This window comes from Orbicella franksi, chromosome 1, assembly GCF_964199315.1.
Source record: "Orbicella franksi chromosome 1, jaOrbFran1.1, whole genome shotgun sequence".
Classification (NCBI taxonomy): Eukaryota; Metazoa; Cnidaria; class Anthozoa; order Scleractinia; family Merulinidae; genus Orbicella; species Orbicella franksi.
Window position 1 is genome coordinate 10,036,375 of NC_138145.1, and position 20,676 is coordinate 10,057,050.

The 20,676-nt window shown below is 38.7% G+C and overlaps 1 protein-coding gene across 1 annotated transcript in view; it reads right to left on the reverse strand.

Moving 5' to 3' along the window:
- Nucleotides 1–15,426, reverse strand: part of LOC145488995 (ZZ-type zinc finger-containing protein 3-like) — a 30,736-nt gene extending 15,310 nt beyond the window's left edge. Inside the window, exons 1-10 of the mRNA XM_081467874.1 lie at nucleotides 14,269–15,426; nucleotides 13,594–13,654; nucleotides 12,562–12,639; nucleotides 12,086–12,233; nucleotides 11,199–11,331; nucleotides 10,688–10,808; nucleotides 10,153–10,254; nucleotides 9,133–9,228; nucleotides 8,528–8,668; nucleotides 7,711–7,809 (exon numbers count right to left, since the gene is read on the reverse strand). Of these exons, the coding sequence (XP_081324000.1) occupies nucleotides 7,711–7,809; nucleotides 8,528–8,668; nucleotides 9,133–9,228; nucleotides 10,153–10,254; nucleotides 10,688–10,808; nucleotides 11,199–11,331; nucleotides 12,086–12,233; nucleotides 12,562–12,639; nucleotides 13,594–13,654; nucleotides 14,269–14,825 (1,536 nt within the window). The 5' untranslated portion in view covers nucleotides 14,826–15,426. The remainder of the gene's footprint in view (nucleotides 1–7,710; nucleotides 7,810–8,527; nucleotides 8,669–9,132; nucleotides 9,229–10,152; nucleotides 10,255–10,687; nucleotides 10,809–11,198; nucleotides 11,332–12,085; nucleotides 12,234–12,561; nucleotides 12,640–13,593; nucleotides 13,655–14,268) is intronic.
- Nucleotides 15,427–20,676: the final 5,250 nt, after the last annotated feature.

A 20,676-nucleotide genomic window follows, 5' to 3' on the forward strand; every position in this document is an offset into this window, starting at 1 on the left:
GGTTCTTTTTGCATTCCGCAAGAATAGTTTAACATGCAAGGTCCTATTGAAACCCACTGATGCCAAAAGAAAAAGGATCGCAACTTACATGCTTAAAATTCAATAAAACATTGACTGCAACACAGTTCACCAAACACCTCTATACACAACGATTTCTAAACTGTTCGTGTTCCAGATGAAGCTATTACACAGGAGATTAACAACTAACAGTTTTCTGACCAAAAGAAACTTAAATGATAAAAAACGGTGTACTTTTTGCCAAAATGATAAGAAGACTCTCATCCACCTTTCCTGAACTTGCAACTTATCTACTCTTTTTTGGCACCGCTTTAAGCAATGGGCAGTTAACCGTGGAGAACTTTCAAATACTATAAATTTAACGTTGTATCTGTAGAATTAGGGTTGAATCCGAACAACAACAAGTTTGAGCTTAAACCTCTACTTTTTGATACCCAATCTTTTTATCCGGGTATGCAAAATGCACAATATTTCCCCCAAAATAAAGAAAAAACTTCTCCCTGTTTTCTCAAATTACCACAAAACGAAAACCAATTTTTTCGTTTACATCACAATGGTGAAGCCATGCAAACACCTCTACCTTTACCCCTCATTTCACTATTTATATATCTAGGTTAACACCTTAATTTCTTCTTTTTCTCTCTGTAAAATTAGCTTACTCTACTAAGCCGCTGTACTGAAGATGTATGTTGTAGATTTATATAAATGAATAAGTTATTAAATTTAAAAAGTACTGTAAGAAATGTAAGTAGCGTATTGTAAGTATAACATCGTGTTGTAAGTGATCAAAGTGTTAATAAATAGGTCGTGTAAGACTCTTATTGTAAGTAGTGTAAGTATTGCAGGTGTACAGCGTAGTATTGTAAGTATCCAGTATTGTATTGTAGCGTTAGCAATCGTATTTTAAGTAAGTATTCTTGCTGTGTTGTAAGAAATGAATTTAAAAAATCAAAAAAGAACAATAAAAAAAACGGCAGGAAATGGAATAACAAAGAGTTTTATACTGCTATTGTTAATCGGTTTCTTTTCTTCCTCTTCATTTTTTTTTTTTTGGTTGTTTGTTGTTTATTGTTTGTTTTTTTTTTCCTTTTTTTTGTTTTTGGCCCGCTGCACCGAAAAAAGTCAATTTGTCATTAATAATTAATATTAAAAATAATGATAACAATTATTGACAAAATAGATATATCATAAAAGGCAATTCGTCGTCATTGATTTCCAGGCGGTGCAATCAAAACCTGAGACACTGTTTGGTGATTTTCGATTTTAAACTTTTGGCAAAGTTTAAAAAACTTCTGCACATGGAGTTCAGAGCCACCTTAAATTATTTGAAAAACAATTCGCCATAATTACTTTTCAGGCCACGCAACCAAACCCTGATATGTTTTTGCATGCATTTTTAAAGCGATAACAACACCAAGCAAACAAAAATGTTCAAAACTGATTTTCTGTACGTGTCCTGGCCATTTCTGAATGTGTATTTCACTTCTCATGTACGATAAATATTTTCGTCTCCTTTTCAAAAGAGCTTCTAGATTTTCAATATTGTTATTTCATCCCAAGCACAAGAATTATTTATTACATTTTTTAGCTTTACAAATAGCACGAAATCCTCGCAAATGTCCCAACCTATTAGTTCGGTAATACAAACACACAAAAGTAAATCAAAACCAAAAAAGACATTTTTGGAATCCTAATAAATTTTGGTCTAATCACAATTACGATAAAAACGTTCGCTGGCTAAAAAAATTTCGAAAAAGAAAATGAGCTTTCGGCTGTCAATCTACAGCCTTTTGCTTTGTTGTTTCAAAGTGTGCTTGCATAAATTTTGCAAGCGAACTGAAAGAAATTTTATGATAAACCAAATTCAAAAAAGCGCTTCACTGCTTCTTTCCAGTTTGTAACAAAACACCTAGTTATTTTCTTAATGATTTCAGTTCTGTCAAAAATTTAAATTGTGAACATAATAAATTTGGTTGAAGAAATAATGAATTTCGAATTTATAATATTAGTCTCCTTTGGAAATGAAAATACACAAATGGCAATCAATACCAAAACTAAAATTTTCCACATCCCAAAAACTTTTGTTCTTTTCTCCGAAGTGAGCTTACAAAAACAATTTTACAAAAACGGCTCATGAATATCCAAAGTAATTCAAACAAGCACTTTACTGCGTCCTTCCAGTCTATAACATAACACCTTTTTATCTTCTTAATGATTTCAGTTCAGTCAAAACTTGAAATAAACTGCGAACATAGTAAATTTGGTTGAACTAATAATGAAATCAAATTAATAAAAAAGTTGAAAAAGCAAACTAATCTTATTTTGTAAATCAAACATAGCAGCTGTGTTTTATTTCATTTCCTTTTCCTGAATAAATGAATATTTTCAATTACCTCTGGGATATGAAGATCTTACTTTCTGCAAATTATAATGAATATTGGTTTTGGAATCAGGCAATTTTCAAAATTAATTATTATCAGGTAAGATCATTAAAGCCATAAATGCATATGAGATATCTTGAAAACCCCACACGTCAATGAAACCAAAGTCAAGGATTTGTTTTTCGTTTTTTTGTTTTTTTTTTATGGAGCCAGGGGCCATTCTATTAGCAAAAAAATACAAGGACAGGAAATAAGGTTATCACTTTACAAGGAAATGAGATGAAACACCAAAGAACATTGAGAAAAGCTTTCAGGTATTTAGATCATGAAAACACATATTATGGTACTTTGACAAGACAGCAGAGAGAGAGAGAGAGAGAGAGAGAGAGAGAGTAATTAAGCACTACATGAAAAGGAGTGGAGAGACAACAATCATTGCGCCTTTAGATTCTATTCCATGTGAAACAGATGCGTTGACACAATTCTTATATTTTCTTCAGCTCCAAAAATACGTTCTGGACGTTTTTCTTTGGCTCAAGCAGATTCCTAACCTAACAAGATTTTTATTTACGAAGTTGGAAGAACGTTGCACAGTATGTTCAATTTCTCACTTCAAGCTGGCTTTCTTTGTAACCAAACCTTGCCTGCACATCGCAACTCTTCGCAGCTTTCCACTCTACTTTTGGTAATATCTGGTTTAAATGTTGCATTATCCATAACAGCAACTCTCGGAAATGCCTTGATCTTCGCAGCTCTCCACAAAGAATCCTCTCTTAATCCTCCTTCCAAATTATTTCTTCGTTGTTTGGCATTTTCAGACCTTTGCGTTGGACTTGTTGTGCAGCCTCTAGCGGTGGTTTCTGTTTTGGCAGCCTTCTACCATCAGTGGAATTTCTGTCGAATTGCCGAACTTCTATGGTATTCCTTCAGCATAGTGATGGCAGAGTTTTCACTTGCAACTTTGAGCGCAATCAGCGTAGACAGGCTTCTTGCGCTATCGTTGGGCATCAGGTATAGACAAGTTGTAACTATGAAGCGAGCTCGCTTGTTTCTTGCATTGGGTCTCTTATTTTCTATTGGAAACTGCTTTACACAATACGCAAACTATTTCGCTTTCCTCGTGTACAGCGCCTTAATGTGGATTTTATTGCTAATAACGTCGATATACTGTTATGCGCGAATCTTTTTTGTTCTTCGAAATCACACTCAAGCTCAAGTTATCCCGCAAAGTCAGCCGAATGGAATTTCACAGTTAAACTTTTCGCGATACAGAAAGACAGTGTCCACTGCTTTGTGGGTTTTTGCTACACTGGTGATTTGCTACCTTCCGTTTGTCTTGGTTTTGATCACTAGGGCAATTTTATCTGAAATAGCAGGATCTCTAGTAATCATCTTCTTGTTTGGAATTACACTGGTTTATTTAAATTCCTCCCTAAACCCCTTGCTGTACTGTTGGAAAATCAGGGAAGTGAGACATGCAGTAAAGGAAACACTCAGGAATCTCGGCTTCAGTAAGTTATTAGGAGACTGAAGAATAAAGTGGCATGAAAAAGCGTGGTCAGATTTTGTGCATGATGGAAAATTGAGCCGAAATCTTTACAGTCGTCGGCAGTTTCGTCTCCAAGGTCTCCTCCGCGACAACTTTAAAAATGGCGGCTTGACGAGATAAGACCCATTCTACATCCCGCCATTTATCAACAATAACAATAACAACAAGTTATTTGAAGCCTAGAAGTCCAGGAACCAAAAGGTTTTCGGGTTAGATCTTTTAGAGCCAAATAGGTATATTTTGATAAGAGAGAGAGCAGCAAGGAAAAGAAGCAGACTCGGGAAATAATGAATAATGATGTTGTGTAGAGTATTTTTCTAACAGTAACTCTTTTACTTCTTTGGCAAAGCAAAATATACTGACTTCTCCCAGCTAATGAAGAATCTCATGCCAGGGATCTGTGCCTGATAGGAGATTTGCTTCCCAGTGTTAGTACGAAGAAAAGTGCTGAAGACATTAGGGACCACGTTAAGACTCCCGGATTTTTTAGTGGTAATTTGTAGTCCTAATCTTTTCCTAACTTATTAGTCGTCTTCAGAAATAAAAATACACAAATAACAATCAAAAGCAAAAATACCCCCTCCCCCCACCAAAAAAATTATTTTGCTCGAAGTGAGTTGACATTTGTACTCAAGCTGAAAGTAATTTTACAAAAATGACTCATAAAAAAAAACTTGGTAATTCAATAAAGCACTTCACTGCTTCCTTTGAGTTCATAACATAGCACCTGTTTATCCTCTGAATGATTTCAGTTCCGTAAAAACTTAATCTGTGATAGTAAATTTGGTTGAGCCAATAACGAAATTCAAATTAATACCGAAGATGAGAAAGCAAAAAGAGTATTATTTTTTAAAAGCAAACATAGCCAGCTGTGTTTTATTTCATTTCTTTTCCTTGAATAAATGAATTGTCTTAATTTCCTAAATGAGATGTTAATCTCGCTTCCGACAAATTTTAATAGATGTTGTTTTTGGAATCAGGCGATTACCAAATTATTTTTAGGAGCGACCATTAAAGCCATAAATGCGTGTGTGATATCTTGAAAAACCCATGACTCACTTAAACCAAACTCGAGGATTTTCTATTCACGGGACAACGTCGTTTAAGGTCAGTTTTGTTCAGCTTATGCTGAGCTCATAACTTTTTTAACTGGAGCCCAGGGGCCATTCTATTAGCAAAACATTAAAGAACAGGAAATATATAGGTTGCCGTCACTTTACAAGGAAATGAGTTTAAAGGCCGAAGGCCATTAAAAGCTGTATGAAATACGTATATTTTCCTAAGGGAACAGGTACTTGGATCATGAAAGCAGATATTATTTTACTTTGACAATACAGCAAAGAGAGAGAGTAATCAAATACTGCGTGGTAGAGGATTGGAAAGATTGGAATCATTTCGCCTTTAGAGTTTATTAGATGCGAAACAACAGATGTGTTTACACAATTCATATAGAATATCGACAGCTGTGTTTTCTTCAGCTTCAAATCAGAAATTAAAGCTTCACTAATGTGAGGCTTTGCACGTTTTCCTTTAGAGCAATCAGATTCTAAACTTAACAAGCTTTTTCATTTACGAGGACAGAAGAAAGTTTTGTTGGGAAGGCAGGGCATGAATTACTCACTTCAAGCTGGCTTTCTTTGTAACGCAAACTGGGCCATCCATCGCAACTCTTCGCAGCTTTCCACTATATTCTTGGTGATATCTGGTATAAATGTTGCATTATCCATAACAGCAACTCTCGGCAATGCGTTGATTCTCGTTGCTCTCCACAAGAAATCCACTCTTAATCCTCCTTCTAAACTATTTCTTCGATGTTTGGCAATATCAGACCTTTGCGTTGGACTTGTTGTGCAGCCAGTGGTAGTTGTTTCTCTTTTGGCGGCCGTCAACCATCGCTGGAGACTCTGCCGGGTTAGTGAGATTCTGTGGTATTCCCTCGGCATGATGTTAACAAGTTTTTCACTTGCAACTTTGATCGCAATCAGCGTGGACAGACTTTTTGCTTTGTTGTTAGGCATCAGGTATAGACAAGTTGTAACTATGAAGCGAGCTCGCTCGCTTGTTCCAATCTTTCTGTTTATTTCAATCACAGGCTGCGTGTTGCAACACACCCACCTTGTAACTTTCCTTGCCTATAACACCTTAGTGTGGTTTTTATGGTTAGTAACATCAATATATTGTTATGCGCGAATCTATCTTGTTCTTCGAAATCACATCCAAGCTCAGGTCATCCCGCAAGGTCAGCCGAGTCAAACTTCACCATTGAACTTGTCGCGATACAAAAAGACAGTGTCCACTTCTTTGTGGCTATTTGTAGCAATGATGTTTTGCTATCTTCCGCTTGGTGGGGTTTTAATTGTTGGTACTTTACTTGAACTAAGCGGATTTCTAGTAGTCACTAACTTTCTTACAATGACTCTGCTATATTTAAATTCATCGCTGAACCCCTTGCTGTACTGCTGGAAAATCAGGGAAGTGAGAAATGCAGTCAAGGAAATACTCCAGAATGTACGTTTCCGCAAGTTACGTCGAGACAAAAAGACAAATCGACTAAGGGATAGGAAAAGTCATTCAAGGTACCCGGAGTTAACTCAAGACACGCCACAAGATGTGACGCTAAGTCAAGTCGAATCACGTGGCTTAGAGCAAGTCAGGCCAAGTGACTTGACTCATTTCAAATAACATGACGTCGTCAAGCCACGTGGCGTAAAGTCAAGTCAGAAGTCAAACAGGCGAAGTACAGTCAACTTCTTTTCCTCAGATATCTCACTGCTACAACACCCCACCACCACAGAAAGCAGCTGACATGTCTGTCAAATACTCTTGAGATCACGGAGTCCGGCCATTACGGACGTCTCTCAGTTCTAACGAAATTTTTTTCGGTCGTGTTATGCCACATGAACAGTGTAATGAAAGCTTTTTTTAACAGGACACACTCTTGCGACGCAAGTTAGATGTAATGATAATACGTCATGTTACTGAAAGCATCTAGGGTCATTTTTCTAAGTTTCATAAGACGTTAACTTATTTTCGAAAGATGCCTACTTTCGGGCAGCTGGATTGCGCTTCACCATATACAGGTCGAGTCAGGAGGAAGCTAAGCAATAAATCAAGTCTACAAAGAACTACAGCATGTATTATTTAAGCTTTGAAAATGTAGATGGAAACTCCGTACGCAGTAACAGCGTATTCAATGTGATTGTTGATGACAGCAAGCTATTGGCAGAATAGTACTTGAAATGTAATGTCCTTCTTTGTCCGCATTAAACAAATCTTAATCCGGAACTGTAAATGTGGCCTTCACGATTTATCAACAACTGTTATAATTTATAATTTAACCCTATCTACTAGAAATGGTAACCTTCAAGATTCGTTCTAAAACAACTTTGCGGGAGCAACTCAGCAGAATGAGAGAGGGAGGGTAGGGAGAGAGGGAGGAGCTTATCCAGAATTTCCACGCCCTTCCTTATAAAATAACTCAGTGAGGAATGTGCAAACATTATGTCAGCAAGTATATGTGTACACAAAACTGTATAAATGCACTTTCCTGACAAAAACTCGTTCCCGTTCTCGTTCTCATTTAAGCAGGCGTTATAGGAACTGCCTTGAGGCAACTAGGAAGGTACATGTAGCTTACAATTATTTTCCATATTACCACCCCCACCCCCCACCCCCACCCCCGAAAAAGGCGAAGTGTCCGGTATATTTCGCAGATTTTCTATCAGCTTTAAGTTGAAATAAGAATCATGAAATATCACATACCTGAAAATCCGCAATCTTTTGTCTTTTAAGTCTTTTGAGTTCCAGAAGCTCTCTGTATTCCTCCGTATGCCGCAGATCAACAGGCACAGATTCCTCATCCTACAGATAACAAACACAACACATGCACTACCGCCCAAAGGTAAGTTATCACCTCTCGTCTCGTTTCTCTCGAGAAGCGTCTCGGTAACCGTGAAGAAAAGCTCCGTAAAAAAACCTGTCGGCCGTCTGTCGGCCTGTCGAGATGTATTACTATTTGTTTACGGGTTTTTGAAACCGTTTTGTTGATCGGGTTTATCACTCTATTCCTGTCTATTCTACAGCAAACATTCTATTTTAGAACTGTCAGTAACTTGTGCTAACCTGTCGGTTTCGGGAGCTCTTCTTCACAATTACCGGAAAATAGATCCGCGATCCTCGGGAGGCGTCTCGTACTGGACCAGAACAAGAAAGTTCAACACAAAATGGCAAGCTGGGCGTCCTTGATTTACGAGATACTGAAAAAACGTAGTATGAATCCGAAGGCGTTGGGAAGGCTTTTTAAGGGGAGGGGAGGCATCTTTCTGGGCGATTGAAAATTACACCGGGTGAGTGCATTCTGAGAGTCACTCGCCCAAATGGCGAGTGTTGTCAAAATTTAGTTACTGACACTGCCGACGTGACAATTCTCAAAGTGCTCGAGTCAAACAACTTATTCGGGAACTTTTCGCGTTTCACTAGGTTCAGGAGGATTTGAGGAAAACGACTTTTGTTTCACACAGTAAAACGCTTAAATTGCTCATTCCTAAAATAACAACTCAAATTGAACCTGTCATCTTACCGACAGATATCCAGCTGTGTCATCCGTAGCTACACTTGAGATGTCATCCTCTTCGTCCATCAGCACTTTAGGTTGATACGAAGGAAAGAACGTGGAATTACGAAAACCAAGAGTTTGGTAGTAATGGGACGACCTTTTGCTCTGAAAGATTTCAAAACATTGCTTAAAAAATATAACTTTTCGCACTGGATAAGAAAATCTTTCAAGCACTCAAAACGGCACTTCTCTATCGATGAAAATGTTAAACCAGCAAACGCCTAAGCCAGAGCCTCATATATTGTCTATATTGCCAGATTTTCTGGCCACAAAATTAAAACTATCTACGCTAACCGCTTGTGGTTCATTGAGTAATCACCAGGGCTGTGCTCTAGAAGCGCCTGGTGCCACAGGCGGCAAACTTTTGCCTTTGGGCGACTGGAAAAACTCACTTTTTTTCATATAAGCTTCAATGCTGGGCACCCAGGATTTGGGCTCCTCGTAATTTTCTTAGACCACAGCCTTGGTAATCACAGAAAACAATTCTTCCGTCTTCTCCAACCCTCTGGTCCAGCTCATCTTCAGTGTATCCCACAACCTCCCTATCAAAACCCATTTTTCACACTCACCCTGTTTCCTGGTCGAGGTAGATTAGGCATACGTCCCGGAACAGGTAATCCTGCTCTCGCTAATTTGATGAAGTATTTCTGGACACGACTGGCAACCTTGAGGAACAAGAAGCATTCTTAAACAAACGTGAACGAGGTTATACAAATACACGAGAGTCAAATAGCCACCGATATAGAAAACAGTGTGTCAATCTAAATTGTTGGAGATTAAGGTAGTAATGTATTATTTTATATATTATATAAGAACCTTAAGCAAACCACGACGACGAAGGCAAGGAGAAAGTCACCAAACAAAAGTTTTAATGAGCAAAACAATGGCTGTGCACGTGCGTTACAAGTCTTTGTACATTTCTTTGCCGTCCTCTGCAAACCAACAACGTGAAAAGACCAAGTTCTGCGCAGTTTGAGGAATGCAAACAACGACGAGTAATCTTTGGTTTCCGTGTGGAATTGAACGCTGTCATTGCATATTTAGCCTGAGCACGATTTTAGAGCCATTGGCGTACTGAAAAGATCTAGACAATTGCGAATTTTGCTGGTGAAATATAAACTCATTTTTGACTAGGCATTGTCCTCGGCGTCGTTGTTGCTTAAGCTCCCTGTCAAGGTTTGTTGTTCGCCCTTGTCCTCCTTCCTTCTCATTCGCTGAGATCTATTGGGAGCGTGCGATCTATCGGTAGCGTTGCATTTATAGCGGTAGCGTGGCTGAGTGGTTATAGGAGGCAGCGTGGCAGAGTGGTTAGGACGCCGGATTTGAAGTCCAGAGGTCGCAGGTTCAATCCCCGTTCTGACCACCAACTGGAGTTTCACAGCACACCCGACTACTATTGTTAAACGCTACTGCCAGTTAGGGTTTTTAACCTCGTTATGTTTAATTTGAATAATTTGACACTTAATTGCTTGACCCCACTGGCATTTGGCTTTAAACACTGATCAAGAGTAAATAAGCACTAAGGTAATTAAGCACTAGTTAACTAATCTACTTATTTTATTGTACATCAAAGAAGACAAAGAAGGAACCTGTTTGAAAGTTCTGTTTCCCAGAGCAGCTGCGATTTTCTCCCACCTCTTGGCTTCCACTTCTTCCTGAGGGTAAATCTGCAACAGCTTTTCTAATTTAGCCTGAAAATTAAAAATATTGCCTTGTCAGCTATCCTCAAATCTGGTTAAACTTTAAAGTCACTGTATTCTGTAGTGCCAAGCTTAAAATCAAAAAGGTCAAAAGGTTCAGCCTAGGCAATCCATTATTCTGGTCAGTGGACATACTGTACATGTACAGGTAGTGTAGTGTGTGTAGTGTTCTTGAGAAATACTGAACCTATCTCCCTCCGAAAATGTGAATGGATAACAGCAACTTCTTGGGGGAGCAACCTGATATGATGTTTGGGGTTACCGGCGATGAATCAGCACCCCATCCAGGGGGGAGTAGTGATACCTGAGACACTTACATGTAATGGCATAGCAAATAAAGCGATTCACAAAATACACTTTTCCCATGTATTAAATTATCAAAATCTATCCCTTTCCTAAAACTAGTCTGCAAAACCTGTCAGACCTGTTCTTCAGCTGTCCATGGTTGATTGAATGTTACTGGTTTCATCTCATCACAGTGACGACCTCGCACCAGTTTTCCGTTTGTAAACTCGCTATTTCTTGGAGTGAAAACACTCGTCAGACTGAGGAGCAAATAACAACATTATGCTGGATAAGAAGTGAGTTTCTGGACAGTTTTATTTTGGACAAAACGTCCCATGCTAAGTTGTAGGTTAAAAATGGCAAATGGCTAAGCAACACACCTGTCGAACCTTGCAAAAACAGTTTGAACATTTTGTACTTAATTTCTTATTTCATTTGTTTCATATTGGGATTGGGCCAATAAATTCATAATCATTACCTAGCATCATAGGTCTGCACCGCGTGCAAAGTGGTCAGTAGATAATATATACATGTACTCCCTTTCACTCTCAGCCACAAATTCCCAACAACAGTTATAACAGTTCACTTATAACTACAGGTTAATTATTAAAACCATACAACATACAGCAAGACATGAACATGATACCAACCTTTCCCTCTCCAGTGGCTTGCCTTGTTTGCTGGCTACAAACTCTCCCCCAAAGACACTATACACGTTGCTCTCTGAAGAAGCAGCAGATGCAAATTCACCGGTGTCAGAAGTTTGTATTGATGGCTCATTTGCTAAAGAAAAAATTACAAATCAGATCAGACAGTCTAATTCAATATTCTCATAAAGTTAAAAAAGAGACTTAGGATATTGACATTGTTAATGCCAGAGATGCATTCACATCAATCAGACATTATTTGCATACAAACAAATATACAAATATCAGAATTTTTTGAAAAGCGAAAAATTTATGACAGGTAAGATTTAAAGATTTACATGTAAAGCTGGCCCAACCCCCCCACTTGCGGACAAAGAACTGGATAATAATAAGATTTAAAGGTTTGTCATGTAGTATTAACGGGTAGTACGTCCATAGACATTCGTACAGGATGTTGAAGGAAAAGTTTGTGTTCAAGCACAGTGGCCCATCAGTCCTTATCTCTGGTCTCAGTACCTGCAGTATGAAGCAGCTTATTGGTAGGAATATTTCTACTCCCCCCTGGATGGGATGCTGGTTCATCACAGGGTTACTCCCACGCATTAAATTTGCCGTTACCCATTTGTACATAGTGGAGAGAGGCACTGTGAAAGTAAAGTGTCTTGCCCAAGAATACCACACAATGTCCCCCAGCCAGGGCTCAAAACCAGACCACTCAATCCAGAGTCCAGCGTACTAACCATTAAGTTACCACACCTCCTTTCTTTGAACATCTGCAAGTTCATTATGTTACATGTACATGTATTATACAGTTATCTATCCTTCTCCACACATTACAGCACCCTGATACTAGGATAAAGTGTTGCCATCATAACAATATTTTTTAATACCTTTTCCCAGGTTGTTAGAGGCAGCTCTAGTGAGGTGGGGATTGCTCAATCTCTCTCTATCTATTGTACTCAGAGATACTGTATACTCTTCCCAAGGAATAGACGGAAGCTTAACTACCTTTTGACGAGATGGAAGATCTATATGTTCCTAGATGTAAAACAAAATGACAAGGCATCAGATTCCATGTAGCAAACCTTAAGCAGCCATATTTCTCAAAATTCAACAACTCGTGGTCAGCCCATTATAAAGATGTAACTGAGCAATTGTCATCACACAATGTGATATAAAATCAAGTTAAACATTTAAAACTGTGTTTACAACTTTCCCACTAAAGAATCTATAACCAAAACATAATTGTCAGTGCAAACTGCACATGTATCCTCAGGTTCCCAAATGTACCATTGATTTACCGGAACAGTAAACATAGGTCAAAACCATTTTTTTTAATCAGAAAACTTGCAACATCACATTCTACCCTGTTTTGTAGCTTCTCCACAAAACTAATAGGATCCTGAAGAGCTTTAGCTTGCTGTTGATAGAGAACGTCAAGGTCCTTTGAAATAAACCAAACACAAAAAGTTACGAATAAGCATGAGTATTGGTGTTACTAAAATATAGCCTGAGAAAGCCACTTTTACACATGCCTAGAAATAAGTTTTTATTAGTGATCTCAAAGGTTCTCATGTGAGGCACAGGGATGAGCTGTGTAAGACACGGCACTTTTATCACAGTGACTGCAAAATTCATCACAAATTTTTATTCAGAGGAACTGTGATAATCAGCCAGTTTAATTCATTACCAGGCAAAGCAACAATGTTAGCACTATACGTCATCCCAAACTGAGGCTTGCCAAGGCACCTCTAGGATGTGTCATTATACTAGTATGGGTAATCAAATGGTGACAAGTAGAGGAAGGAAATAATTTTGTGCATGTTTTGTCAAAATTCTTACCAATAATTTCCTGAGCCTTTAGGCAAGGTAAGTTATTTAAATTTTGACGACTTGCAGTGAAATCATTTTTTTAATTTCACAAGTATACTATTTGATAACCTTTTAATATCATGGGTTGCAAATTACTTACAATCATGGTTTTGACTTGTTTACCATTTTGAATTTTGCACCAAATATTGCCATGGCAATTTTGTAATTTCACATGTGAAATTTTATAAATAATTATTAACGCTGAAATTGTACACCAAAATGAAGGAGTAAAGAGTCACCACGATATTATTACAATAACATTGTATCGCTCGCCACTGAAATTTTGTTTTTAAGTGGGGAATTTTTTAACAACCAAAACTTGATGTTTGTTTCCCTTTGTCTCACACGTTACTTTTTCATGATCCAAAACAAAGGAAATCACATTGACAAGAAACATTTCAACCAGCAACCTACATCTGTACTAACCAGCTGCTGTGATGGGACCAAGAATTTTATTTACAACTCAAGAACAATTACATTTTGTGCTACGTATTACTACATATAAAAAATTACACTATCTGATCACCTTTACAGCCTGACTCCTCTGTGATTCCAAAACCAACAGGGTTTGCAGTAGCAAATGATAGCTAGAGCAATAACAAAACAGTAGTCTTCTAAGCAATGTCTCCTTTGAAACAAAAATCCTTGATACATCAATGGAGGCTGCCCTTTTTTGTAACTTTCATTACAGTTTATAATACCATGATACAAACTACTATTGCACTTACACTTAAGAATCAGAAAATATCTTGAATTCACTGTCTTTTGGAAAGTTATATCTATCATGGAACTGTGAGTGGGTGTTTAGTAAAAATGAAAGATTTTTCTAAGACTTAAGCCAAAATAGTCCATGCTGACACACTGTACTTAGTGTTACAATGAAGATGCTTTAGATGTATATGTCTGTAGTACTACTATAAGTCAAGAGTATGTAACTTTACAGCATCAGTGTAAGATCTCTTTCTCTGCCTTTCTCAGACTAGCAGGGTTATTAGTTGCTAAAGAAACTGTTGTACTGTATTGGCAGGCAAAAAAAACACTTAACTAATATTATCAATTACTCCCATGAGCTGATAAAGGTAAATTAACTACTGTCGCAAAGTTGAATATTTCGCAGAATAGATTTACCTTTATCAATGCATGCATGGTTGACAATTAACTGTTTAGTCAGAGTAACACCCATCTCTACAACATCACTTACTGCTTATTATCTTTCAGTGCCAAGTGATCAGATTCAAAGTAGAACCGATCGTAATGATCATCCTCAGCTTCATCATGGACGAGTACCTGATCATACCACATGTTGACACCTTTGGCAGAAGATTCCTTTTCCAGCCCACTTACTTCCTTGTCTGCCCTTTCCTCAAATGTTTCTGTCCTTGCACTAGAGATCTTGATGCTAATTTGCTGAGAGCCTTGATCATCCAAAGCACTGTTTGATCCCACATCTACATCAGCTTCATCATCTTCCTCAGCTTTGTTTGTAACTGTTCTTATGACACTATCTCGATTCGAATTGTCAGATTTAGTAGGAAACAAGTCTGAAGCTCGATTATACAAGCAGTCATTTGATCCAACATCTAAATCAACTTCAACGTCCTCATCACTTATATTTGTTTCTGTTTTTATCTCAGTTTTCGTTACTCTATCTTTCGTGACTGTTGCTCCAAATGCAGCTGCTGTCGAGCAAAGCTTTAAGGATTGGTTTTCCTTGTCTACGGCTGGACTTGATTCATTTGTTTTCGTGTTTACCTTCATGAGTAACCTCAGTTCCACAAGAAATGAGTTTCAGTATCTCAACTCCTCGCGTAAATAATTAGCTTTCTGTGTAGTACTAACATTACTGTTATAGCCGAACACGTGCTGCAAAACTCACTGTTGTATAAACATTCTATCCACTAGAAGAAGCTTCGTGAACAAACCATGAAAACGCCAGTGTCAACGACGACAGCAATGAGCTTAATTCAAAAGCCTCTCAAATTTCGAGTACTATCTTCTCCATAGACAGGTTTTTATGACCATAGTTTGATTCTTGATCATTTAAAAGTTACATACATACTCTCAGCTACAAAATACACTTCTGCTAGGACAAATCGTCCGCCATCTTTGAACTGCGCCCACTGTAGCCCAGAGGTTTATTCTTTGGGAAACAATAATGTCATTTAGAACTGATCATAGTGTAGCAAACTTTCTGATTATCCTTTCCAATACTAATGGCAATGTACTTATATTTGGAAAATAGTCCAAAGAATATACGCTCGCTGATTGGTTAAAAATCATGTGTCTATTCAACAATTTTAGATTATTCGCTCCCACTTTCTATCGCGTGATAGTTCACGAGGGAGCAGCCCGAGTCAACTATCATGCATAGAAATCGAGAGCGAATAATCTAATTGTTTTAGTATAAATCTACCAGTCATTCAAAACTTTATCTAAATCCTCTTCACAGACATTTAATTAGAAAACGTAAAGGAGCGGCCGTCATTTTGTTGACCAGCGCACACGTGTTACGCTACTCACTATCTATCACAGAATAGATAGTGAGTAGCGAAGCCAATCAGAGAACGCTAGTAGATTTATACAATTAGATTATGAGCACGCCCTACGGGCGTATAATGACTCGCGCGCTTCACACGTGAGGACCGCGCTTACGGCGCTTCGCGTCTTCCGAAAACGTCCGAAAACGACTGTTTTGCAGTTTAGACTATTTTCTAAATATCAGTACATTGCCAGGCCAAAAATATCAGAAACATCATACATTATTTCAAAATGTTTAGAATTTTTTTGAGCAATCCTCACCACTCGAGTGCACTATTGACAAGAGATGAAGTGTAATAGAGTCAATCCCCCATATAGACCTTATTGCTAAGGTTATCCCTCTCAAGGTATTTTTAGGTATGGTATCGAGTATTGAGAGCGAAGAATCTAATTGTTTTAGTATAGATTTACTAGTCGTTAAAAAATTTGATCTAAATCCTCCTCAAAAACACTTCGAAAACACAAAGAAGCGGCCCCAGCGCACACTCCTACACAACTCATTATCTACAACAGAATAGATAGTGGGTAGCATAGCCAATCAGAGAACGGCATTCGTGATAGAACGCTAGTAGATTTATACTAAAACTCGATCGTATAATAACAATAATAATAATAATAATAATAATAATAATAATAATAAACTAATATTTCACAAGGAGGCCTCCAATCACCTAGGGATGGTTTTCAGGAGGGTCCTCTAAAAACTAAAAGTCTAAAATATACATTAAATGTCTAAAATACAGAAGTAATAAAAGTTAAAAACGTGTTACTAAAACTAAGGTTTAAAACTAGACCTAAGATTAAAAATCTACTGCTAACTAAGGTTAAAAATGGTTAAGTAAAAACTGTTTCAGTTTGTATTTAAAAATCCTTTTTGGTATAAGTTTCTTTAGCTCACTTGGCAGTGAGGCCCAATCGGTTATTGCTTTATAGTACGTTTTGTTTCTGCCCCATTCCGTTCTTGGCTTGCTAATTTTGGGCATGCAACCATTTCGGGTATTGTAATCGTGTTGTCGCAACGCGGTACATATTTTCTATTTCTTAAATATCATTTCTAGTTTTCGGGGAACATTTTCCTAAAAGCCTTGTGATACACGATGAGTTTCTTACTGATATTAACGTGTCTCACAACCGCTAGTTTCTACATAAAACCCAGAATTTGGTGATTATTGGACTCCGTTACAAAAAGACAAGTCTAATCACCGATGCATTTTTAGCGACGTTCATCAAAGCGAGACGCGCAGCTGGATTGGGGCATAAGTCATAACTCGCTTCCGCTTTTCCGGTTGAACGACCCAACCTTCACCACTCGTGACGAAGGGTTGAACAGGCCTTAAGTCAGACTTAAACTGACAACGACCCAATTTTGTATCCAGAGCCCTCGCCCCACTTGACCAAAGGCCATGGAAGTTCCCATACATGAAGTATCTGAAAGAAACTACCGCAACGCGTTGCCCCGCTTGTCGAGGATGACGCGGGCTCCATGGACAATATCATGGATAGTAAAGAGACTTTCTACTATCCATGGACAATATTGAGACAAAGCAGCTTCAGTTCACGATGAGCTCGAGAATCGAGGAAATAGGGAGAAGCAATGTACTCGTATCAGTACATACGGGCTCATAGAATCAAGATTAAACCATTTAATTATGCTTCCCTTTACTAAACTAACAAAGTTGATTATCATCTAACCACAGCATCATGTTACTAATTCACGACGTTCGTGCTAATTATTTCCGTGCATCCTTACTGCGCTTGCAAATTCACACGCCACGTCATGCATGAGCGCGCTAAGTAATAAAATGAACAATAATAGGGCATTGCCATTGCTATAGCTTTGCCTGGATTTAACGATCTTGGACGTTCAGTGACCCCTATGTTTCTTTTGATGGATCATTTTCTCTACCGATTTTCTACGTTTAGCGAAAAAATGAAGAAAATCTATCAACTAGAAGTTTGAATTTATTGCAATTTTGTTTTAGCTCTTCGTTTATCTGTGCGACGGTTTCAAATGCCTCTTGAAGGGTTAAGTTTTGTGAAAACGTTGGTAACATTTGGAATTATTTACGCAACAGACCCACTTCTAGAAAATACTGGTGACTAAGATCGTTTGCCTCCGTTGACTCACCTTCGATAATTTTAATTATAAACCCCTGTAGACCATGCTGAATTACGCGCGCCAATTTTTCAAAATTAGGGTAGTTTTCCACACGCTTTATCTCTGAAACGAAGTCGGTGATCCCCAATTTTGTTTTGCATTTCTGACACAAGTAACTCATTATCTAAACGCATTAAAAATTTAAAAAGAATCTATCGACTGGAAAATTTTCGTACGAGCGTCCTTAAAAAAGTTTTAAAAGCAGGCCTAGGAACAGTTAAAAGAAATTTTTATCTGTGGGTATTGCAAACTGCATGTAATGAGGGACAAACAGTGAAGATCAAAGAATTCAGCTCGTACCAGGGAGCAAGCTTCCAGACATCCTAGGAGACCTAGCAAACAATCGGAGCGAGTTGCATTACATTCTACAAACAGTTTTAAACCAACAGCTCTTTATTGCTTCCTAATTAAAATACCCTAGAGTAGATGTTTAGACAGCTTTTAAGAAAACCTTTTTCTAAACTGACTCCTTGTTAAACCACGCCTAAACGCAGTCTGCGTGAATACTGTGGCTAGTCCAAGATGTAATTATGGTACTTTTAGTAACAGTCTATCGTCTTTCTAAGGCATTTTAGTTAGGAAGCTAAAAGGTCCCCATTGCTGCATCCCAAAAGCAAGGTACATCAGGATTACACTACGCGACTGAAATGTTGCTTCTTTCTTCCTCAAAGCCATGATGATTCTGCAGAAACGAAACACAATCATACTGTTTTAACAAGACATTGCGATAAAGGAATCATTTTGTCTGCATACCAAACTCAAAGTTTTCTCGAGTAATCGCGGGGTGAAAGTCACTTTATTCAAGGTGTTTTTTTCAGGTAGCGTGGCAGCTGTATCAGCTCCTAAGAAATTATTTCGTTTACTAATGAACAACTTGTACGCATGGTTGAGCGCCTGGGCCCAGCTTACCGCATATCATTTTAAAAGCCCCTTCACGTGTGCAAGCAAAATTACGGTCGCATGACTCAAGAGGTCCTTCAGTTGTTACCGTTCGTACCTAGATCTCCCACAACGACCTTAAACGTTCATATGACCTACAAAAGGATCTAAGTATGAGATTGTTGTGATAGACTTAACAGTAAAGACATGACCATCATCGCCAACATCTTCTGTAGCCTGCATGAGGTCGCGACAGTGTAAAGTACTCGTTGGAATCACAAAAGGCTTCATACGGAGCGTGTCCAGAATCTCGGCCATTAGTTTACACCATAATAATTATCCTTATAGTTTTCTCTGTTAAACCCTGTATCGTGAAACGATGGGTTAAGGCCAAGTCTACATTTGAGCCAAGTGCTAACCCATTTGGCCGATGCCTTTCTCCGGTTTTTTTGTAGCGTGAAGAGAACTTCTTTTTACCCCAGGATGGGACGGTAGTCCATCGCAGGGCTACTACACAGTATTTCTTTCCCTGATACCCATCTGGCACTGAGGAATGAAATACTACACCGGGATGGAGAGAGGCACTGACGCACAGTATGCCCGGTCGGGACTCCGACAAACTTTGACTACTCCAGCCGGTGGCCAGCGCACCAGCATTTGGTATGCGCTAGTGCAGTGAAATCGTAGGTATACTAAATAAATTATGTATTGTTGTACGTATGTAATTTTTCTTATCCTACCTTCTTGCACAGTTGCATGTACTTCAACTACGTTGAAGTCAGTTTGGGTGCCTTTGTCCAGATTCGTCATAATGGCTTGTTCGGAGACCTTCGGCAAAGCACTCTCGGCTGTCACCGAAGACAGACCCGTTTCAGTAGAACCACACTTGTAAACACCGCTGTCCACGACAGACTCAACGGAAATGGCAAGATCTCCTGTGATTGGAGGGCGATTGTGAGTGGGTTGACGCATGCGTGGCCATGTTCCTACGCTGGAGATTCTTTGGATTGCTCGCGCGGGCACTGCTTCCTCCTGCTCTTCGATAGTCTCCAAGACTACGTGGTCTGTTCCCGCTGGGTCACCAGCTGTGAAAAAAGCCGGTGTATCTACTCCAGGAGGGGACCCCGGGATGACTACCTGAGAAGGGTCATCGCCAAGGACCCAGTCCAGTTTTAAAGTCGCCCTGTTGATTTCTCGTTTCGTTTTAGCTTGGGCCTGAGAGCCTTCCTCGCCATCAACACTGTCCCCGGAGATTGATTTAGACATATTTGGACCAGTTTGGCAAAACCTACAAGCTGTAGAAAGGAGCGTTAAAACCAGAATAACCTGAAGATAAATCAAGCAATCGTACTTCTTTTTCCGGTTTTTGTATCTAATCAGAGAAACGCGCGAGCACAATAGGTTAACAAAGATCGTGAGAAGACATGACAGATACTACAAGTCATTGTTTTGTGAACACAGATGTTCAATTTTTTCAAAAAGAAAACGTTAATTACGTTAACCTTATATTGTAGTCACGTGTTTTGCGTTCTTGCGTTCCCCGAGTGGCTAGCTATAGCAATGCTTCAGCGAAAACGTACAACGCCACGATAACTTCAATGTTATTGGACAATGTTAGACTATGGCGTCATTTAACCATGAAAGGTTTGGAAAACATATAGGGCTAACTAAACGCGCAAAATATCAGACCGTGGTGCACAGTAATATGCCGAGTTGACAGCACTAGAACAGATTCGTAAAATACCCCCGCGTATTTTGTATCAAACCGGTCGATAAGGTGTATATATTTTATACAAGAAGACATGTCATTGCTAATGTCATACTGAGCATGTGTGATTGCAACCAGAAAGTAAAGGACTAAGAGAGTAAAGAACGTTTTGGAACATACGTGACAGCAACTTCTTGATTTCCATGCGAAACTTGGGGCTGCAGAGCAGGTAGCAGATCACGTTAACAACACAAGGAATGCACTCTATCATATCTCCCACGTATCCAAGAAAATAGGAGGGAGTGTACACCTGCAGCGACTGCAGG